The sequence below is a fragment of the Rutidosis leptorrhynchoides genome, chromosome 4 (assembly GCF_046630445.1).
Source record: "Rutidosis leptorrhynchoides isolate AG116_Rl617_1_P2 chromosome 4, CSIRO_AGI_Rlap_v1, whole genome shotgun sequence".
Lineage (NCBI taxonomy): Eukaryota > Viridiplantae > Streptophyta > Magnoliopsida > Asterales > Asteraceae > Rutidosis > Rutidosis leptorrhynchoides.
The window spans coordinates 47,466,057-47,474,182 of NC_092336.1; the positions used below are offsets into that span (position 1 = coordinate 47,466,057).

At 32.9% G+C, this 8,126-nt stretch overlaps 1 protein-coding gene and 1 pseudogene across 1 annotated transcript; one reads left to right on the plus strand and one right to left on the minus strand.

The window, feature by feature from the left end:
* The first annotated feature begins 3,337 nt into the window (after positions 1-3,337).
* On the plus strand, positions 3,338-4,152 carry LOC139840609 (uncharacterized protein At1g76070-like; annotated as a pseudogene).
* An 885-nt stretch (positions 4,153-5,037) lies between these two features.
* On the minus strand, positions 5,038-7,304 carry LOC139843762 (uncharacterized). The gene is made up of 3 exons (XM_071833910.1): positions 6,673-7,304; positions 5,497-6,398; positions 5,038-5,206 (listed from the first exon to the last, which is right to left on the minus strand). The coding sequence occupies exons 1-2, from the start codon at positions 7,044-7,046 to the stop codon at positions 5,963-5,965; spliced, it is 810 nt and encodes a 269-aa protein (XP_071690011.1). The 5' UTR covers positions 7,047-7,304; the 3' UTR covers positions 5,038-5,206; positions 5,497-5,962.
* Between the last annotated feature and the right edge of the window lie 822 nt (positions 7,305-8,126).

Here is an 8,126-nt window from a genome sequence, read left to right on the forward strand (position 1 = left end):
AATGATGTTCATAACATCATTCAATTTATACATATAAAGCTATCTTATTCGAAGGTTTAAACTTGTAATCACTAGAACATAGTTTAGTTAATTCTAAACTTGTTCGCAAACAAAAGTTAATCCTTCTAACTTGACTTTTAAAATCAACTAAACACATGTTCTATATCTATATGATATGCTAACTTAATGATTTAAAATCTGGAAACACGAAAAACACTGTAAAACCGAATTTACGCCGTCGTAGTAACACCGCGGGCTGTTTTGGGTTAGTTAATTAAAAACTATGATAAACTTTGATTTAAAAGTTGTTATTCTGAGAAAATGATTTTTATTATGAACATGAAACTATATCCAAAAATTATGGTTAAACTCAAAGTGGAAGTATGTTTTCTAAAATGGTCATCTAGACGTCGTTCTTTCGACTGAAATGACTACCTTTATAAAAATGACTTGTAACTTATTTTTCCGACTATAAACCTATATTTTTTCTGTTTAGATTCATAAAATAGAGTTCAATATGAAACCATAGCAATTTGATTCACTCAAAACGGATTTAAAATGAAGAAGTTATGGGTAAAACAAGATTGGATAATTTTTCTCATTTTAGCTATGTGAAAATTGGTAACAAATCTATTCCAACCATAACTTAATCAACTTGTATTGTATATTATGTAATCTTGAGATACCATAGATACGTATACAATGTTTCGACCTATCATGTCAACACATCTATATATATTTCGGAACAACTATAGACACTCTATATGTGAATGTTGGAGTAAGCTATACAGGGTTGAGGTTGATTCCAAAATATATATAGTTTGAGTTGTGATCAATACTGAGATACGTATACACTGGGTCGTGGATTGATTCAAGATAATATTTATCGATTTATTTCTGTACATCTAACTGTGGACAACTAGTTGTAGGTTACTAACGAGGACAGCTGACTTAATAAAATTAAAACATCAAAATATATTAAAAGTGTTGTAAATATATTTTGAACATACTTTGATATATATGTATATATTGTTATAGGTTCGTGAATCAACCAGTGGCCAAGTCTTACTTCCCGACGAAGTAAAAATCTGTGAAAGTGAGTTATAGTCCCACTTTTAAAATCTAATATTTTTGGGATGAGAATACATGCAGGTTTTATAAATGATTTACAAAATAGACACAAGTACGTGAAACTACATTCTATGGTTGAATTATCGAAATCGAATATGCCCCTTTTTATTAAGTCTGGTAATCTAAGAATTAGGGAACAGACACCCTAATTGACGCGAATCCTAAAGATAGATCTATTGGGCCTAACAAACCCCATCCAAAGTACCGGATGCTTTAGTACTTCGAAATTTATATCATATCCGAAGGGTGTCCCGGAATGATGGGGATATTCTTATATATATGCATCTTGTTAATGTCGGTTACCAGGTGTTCACCATATGAATGATTTTATCTCTATGTATGGGATGTGTATTGAAATATGAAATCTTGTGGTCTATTGTTACGATTTGATATATATAGGTTAAACCTATAACTCACCAACATTTTTGTTGACGTTTAAAGCATGTTTATTCTCAGGTGAATACTAAGAGCTTCCGCTGTTGCATACTAAAATAAGGACAAGATTTGGAGTCCATGTTTGTATGATATTGTGTAAAAACTGCATTTAAGAAACTGATTTCGATGTAACATATTTGTATTGTAAACCATTATGTAATGGTCGTGTGTAAACAGGATATTTTAGATTATCATTATTTGATAATCTACGTAAAGCTTTTTAAACCTTTATTTATGAAATAAAGGTTATGGTTTGTTTTAAAAATGAATGCAGTCTTTGAAAAACGTCTCATATAGAGGTCAAAACCTCGCAACGAAATCAATTAATATGGAACGTTTTTAATCAATAAGAACGGGACATTTCAGTAATCTCGTGTGGGTTAGGATTACTAAGGCTCGTGTAGTTCGGCCAATCTTCATTGTGGCGTTTGGTATTCGGTAATGGGTTAAGGGGTTAACCTTATTCGTTTTATATTGTTATATATATATTAATGTAATGTTGTGTTGTAGCTAACCCTCCGGGTGTAGCTTATTGGCGTTGTTCACATCGTCGTTGGTGAACTTATACTTTGTTGATATCTTTAGCTTGTTGCTTAGAGATAGTACAGTATGCTTAGTGTAGTTGCCTTATACATGGATGTTTCGGTATGCGGTATTTGATATTTGTGTGGCGTGTCCATTTTATACATATATATGTATGTAGTATATTATCATTCACTAAGCGTTAGCTTACCCTCTCGTTGTTGCTATTTTTATAGGATCGCATGCTTGGCGGCTCGGGTAAACTTGGGGATTAGAGATCTTGGCTAGGTTGCTTAGAAGATCTTGCTTTTGTATTCGATTAGGATTTGGGTCCCAAATCACCATGCTCGGTTTTGGTTGGAAACTAAACTAGTCGGGTCGTGTATGTACGTTTGAACAATTAACTAATGTATTAAATGTTTTAAGGTTTATTAAACCTTCTATTGTATTAAAGATGTTTATGGAAACACAATTGGGACCTAAAGTGTTATTTAACGCGTATTAAAAGGAAAAATTTTTATGGGCCGGTTTTAATACGGGTTGGGTTGTTACATTTGTCTAGTAGATTCATAAGTTGTCTAATAGTTAAGGTGAAAAGACGAAAATACCCCTGATACTATTCATAAGTTATGTCTAATAGTTAATATGTTCTAATAGTTAAGGTGAAAAGACGAAAATACCCCTGATACTATTCATAAGTTATGTCTAATAGTTAATATGCTAATGCTAATATCTAAACTAAAAATATGTTATTCCGTACTTAGCATTGAAACAATGGTGTAGTTGCAAGTCAAATAGGGTTGCTACCTCGTATTTTTGTTTTCTTTTGTTTTAACTCTAGTCATGAACACCATGCAACACCGAAGTTTCATACTGCTATAAGCTTGATCATAAAATTTGTCTTTTTTATGGGACACTCCATATACTTTAGTAGTTATAGAACTAATTACGCGACACGTACATAAATATAAATATATAAATATAAATTAATCAACGTAATATGTTACTACGTAAGAGTCTAGCTGATTAAACTAATATACCATGATTTGAATAGGATTAATTAGACATAACAACCTCCACTTGACCACAAATTTAGATCTCTCCTCCACCTCTCTTCCTCCCTATTTCCTCAAAAACACCATATGTATCATCATCATGTATATATACACATTGATTCAAGTGTCTAAAAATCATTAATCATTTTAGATTCAACATAGTTATATATACTGTGAACAATTTATAGTAGAAAATGGAATTACAAAAGACATCATCATCAAAGTCGATGAGCAAAATCTTGAAATTTCTACCAAGAGCAACATCATTTTCATTCCAAAACCTTTCAATTTACAGCCCAGTCAAAGATCGAAAATCACTGGAAAAACTACAAAGAACCAATCTTGGACTCGGTTTCTCCATTACCATAATTTCACCCGAAAATAATCTCCGAAAAAATAAGAACAACTCAACTTCCAAACTTAAATTTAAGCCCACTTCTCCAAGAGTCTCTTGCATGGGCCAAGTCAAGTGTAACTACTACCGAAAACTCGTTGGAGCCAACAAAAAAATACTACCCATTAGCCGAACCCCTATTTCACGAACGGTGTCGTCACCCCATTAAGATCTTACAACAATCAGGACTATCAAGAAAAGGTTGATCCACTAGTAGTTAAGACTAAGAAAAAAGCAGGGTTTCGTAGCATTTTCGGTTGCAGTAATCGAAAACAGTGTGATAACAAGATAAACGAGTCCACCACCAAGATGAATGTATCAAAGGCTCCATGTTTGAACACAATGAAGAAATTCTCTAGTGGGAGAGATGCATTTTCGAGTTTTGATTGGACAACACAAGTTGTACCGTTGGACAACAGTCACCGAAATTATGATACCGATGATGAAGAGATTACGGTTCCTTCGTCTGCTCCGGTGATGACGAGAAATAAAGGATTTTGTGAGGATTTAATTAGGGTTGGAAGAGTGAAATCAGAGCCTAAAACAGAGATTAATTTGTGGAAGAGAAGAACCATGGCTCAACCAAAGCCGTTACAATTGGATGTTGCTGCTTAATTTGTTTTATTTATTTTATATATTTTATGTTGTGATGTGATAATTTTTTGGGTTGTTTTTTCAACCTCCTTTTTATGACTAAAAATGTAAATATTCAGATAACTTTAGTCATTTCTTATTTTTTTGATATATTGATCGAGTTTGATAGTGAAAAGCGTAGATTTCAGCTTCGATTTGTTTTTTGGTTCGGTTTATGATGATAAACAATGAAGAACAAGGATGAAAACGATATGAATATGATGAACACAAAGCCTCAGATCTAAATCATGTAAACTTGTATTATATTCAAAGATTCACATAATGATATAGCACTTGAATTCAATCGTAGTCAATGAAAGCACGGAATGTAAGAAATTTTTAAAACATTAAAGGAAATCTACAATTATACTACTACCTCCACAAAAATGGTTTCAGCAATCGTTTATTGAAACCAGTAAAAGATGCGAGAGAATGAAACATGTAACAAAGCTATTACATGAGTGATGTTCTAACTTAATTAACACTAATAATTTAATTCGCCAACTATTTTCCGATTAACTACGAGTGGAAAATATTTAAGTTCAACCAAACTACCAACAGGATGAACACGTCACTCTTAGCTTCTCAATGTATACAGTCAAAATGAAACCACAGAATGAAAGGCAGATCATATCAATTCAACAGTCTAGTACGGAGTACAAGTTTGCTCCTATACCCAAATGTAAAGTACAAGACCCTGCAGTTTCTTAAAAACGACTAATTAAGCTAACTAGCATAATAAGTGGGTTTTGGACATCTACTGGTCTACAACAATTAACCGATTAGAAATTAAGACCATCTCCACTATTAACTTCATAAAAGATCATCTCTTCATAACAACTAATTAGCATAATACAGATAGTCCATGGTGCTCCAATGTATGTCTAATCCAACACATCGCCACAAAATATGAGATTACTACATCTGGATATTTACAAGAATGGCAGACATACAAAATAACCAGTTAATATAAGGCCCACATTTCATTGATGCATAACAGTGTCCACCATGAATGTTAGCCACTATGAACCAAACACTGTAAAAACAAAAAACACAAAAAAAAATTGTGTAAGTAAAGACAGTGCAAAGGAAACTTCTTCTCGTAAAATGAAAATATTGCAGGATTTATACTTAGAACATAATGACACAATAGGCAATGAAACAAGGTTCATTGTACATAGAAAAATAGAGCACCACTATTTGCACCACCCATAAACAAAGTAAAACTAAAAGCTAACATTTAATATAAGAGTGTTTAAAGTAATTATCGGTTTCATATTAGTTAAATAAAAGTAATTAACGCTTTATATAATAGAAATATATTACCTTTTTAATAAGGTAGTTAGGGATCATCATGCCTTCATCGGGACCTAAAAGGACACGTTTTCTTATTATGACCACTTCCTCTACAAATTCCACAAAGGATTGTTAATTTTCCTTCTTTAACACTCATTCCAGCTTTCATCCTTAACGTTTCATTCCCAAAAATATGTTTCATTGCCTTCTGTTTTCCAGCCCAAACCTTCATGTACGAAACATTATACCCTAATCTATCAATTATCTTAGCTCTTAAAGCCGGAATACTTATAGACGGTTCCTCCTTTATAATATGTTCAGTTTCTTGAGCAATCAAACTTGCATCTAAATTTGCATGGTCATGACCAATCATATAGTCTAGACAAGTATGTGGACCAGTGTACTTTGTTATTTCAAAATCTCCACTACGTTTACGTTTACATGCACGAACTTGCCACTTGCAACCCGATTCTGAATACAACTTGCATCTAATTTTTCAAATAGTTGGGCACGTTTCAACCACCTCATACTGTATACGGTTCTTGATGCTATATAACTTGATAGCTCTAATAAGCTCTTTCTTATCCTTAAACGATTTTTTTCCCAACTCCTTGGTTAATTCATTTTCTTTTTTAAAACGTGACACATTCTCACTATCAGCAGTTGCCATATCAATGTTCTCTTTCTGTAGTCTAGTAAAAGAAGAAGGTACTTGAACGTCATTAACAACTTCATCTTCATTTACATACAGTGCCTGATTTTTTTCTACTTCGATCACATCACCTGTATTAAACTCACTACTACTTGCATTGTTCACATGATCAGTTTGCGAAATTGTGTTGGAAGCATTTTCAATCACATTTGATGCAGCATTAACAGATCTCAAATTAAGCCATGAAGCCTCATTTTCAATCGAAAACGTATCTTGATTTCTGCAAGTAATGTACAGAACAATTTCAGTAGAAAACATAACGAGTGTTTGGGATTGCTAATTCAAGCGTTTATCTGCTTACTTTAACAGTAGATAAGTAAATTCAAACACTCTTCTTTAAAATATTTATCTGCTAATTTTACAAAAAAAATGAATACTTAAAAAATACCCATCTTGACACCTGTTTTAAAAGCAGATAAGCACTTAGAAAATGCAATCCCAATTCCCAAACACACACTAACATTAACAACTAAAACAAACAATAATAATCATACCTAAACGGCACCTCGGTAAAACGTTTCGATCCAATAACATCATCAACCTCTAAATATAAATCAATATTACTTAACTCAGGGTGTAAATCAAGCGCATCAAACATGATCTCAACATCATCATCATCTTTAATCGGCAGAGCAACGTATCTCATAAATTTTCCAACAACAGAAGGATATCTACAAACTATATTGATACGATACTTCTGCTTATCAATTGAAGTAGCAGAATGTAATTTTTCAATAAGTTGTTGAAATTGTATTCCAAATTGAACTTTTATAGCTTTGGTTGGAGGTATGTTATATGATACACCTTCTTCTCCATTACAAATTCCCCCACCCCAATAACAAAGTATTGTAGCAAATTTCGGTTCCATTTTATAGTAATAATCTCCACAACTAACCGGAAATTAAGGAACTGTTTAGCTAATATTCAAACAAATTATAATTAAATTAAAATGTTTACATTATAGAAATAATTGAAATAAGAAATATATTTTGTACTAGCTTTTAGTGATATATGAGTGAGCACGTTTGTACTTGAAGTAGTGTACTACGGTAGCGGACAGTGGCGGACGGTAGCGGACGGCGAGAGTGGATTCCGAACGGCGGAGAGATATTAGGGCTTTTTTTGCTTCTTTAGAAAAGGACTTTTGGTATTTTATTTTGTTGGAAATGTTAATGTTAATGTTAATATTAACTAGTCCAGAAAGACAAGCAAGCGCGTTAGTGAGGGGCTTTCGGCTTGCGTATTCATATTTAACGTAGCGTTGTGTATTTACAGAGAAAAACACGGTCCATGTGTTGTGTTAAGCGTTTTTTTAAAAATTATCTGTTTCGAACATAGTTAGTTTTGTTTTGTTCAATAAAATTTTTTGAGTGTAACGATACTGTCGGAAAAATTCAACTCCCGGCGAACAGAAAGGTACGGGTTGTCGTTGTGTTTAGCTTTTGTTAAAAAGTGTCCGTTTTGGACGTGGTTAGTTTCGTTTTGTTCATAAAATTATTTCGAGTCTGACGCTGCCGTCGAAAAAATTTAACTCGTGGCGAACGGGAAGATACGGGTTGTCATTGTGTTTAGCGTTTTTTTGAGAAGTGTCCGTTTCGCGTATAGTTAGTCCCGTTGGGTTCCTAAGATATTTTCGAGTTGAACGGTGGTCTCTGAAAAATGAGAAGATATGACCCGTTATAAATTCGGGTGAAATTAGTTTCTTTTATTTTAATAAAATTATATATTTACACTTTTTACTCATGAAAAAGTGTAAAATTGAGGGGTCATTGTGTAAATATGGTTGAAGTTGAGGGACCGTTTGTAATGTGAACGCAAACTCAAAACGACAATCCGATTTAACTGAAACGACGACGTTTCCCACAACAAATAAAATTATATATTTACACTTTTTACTCCTGAAAAAGTGTAAAATTGAGGGGTCATTGTGTAAATATGGTTGAAGTTG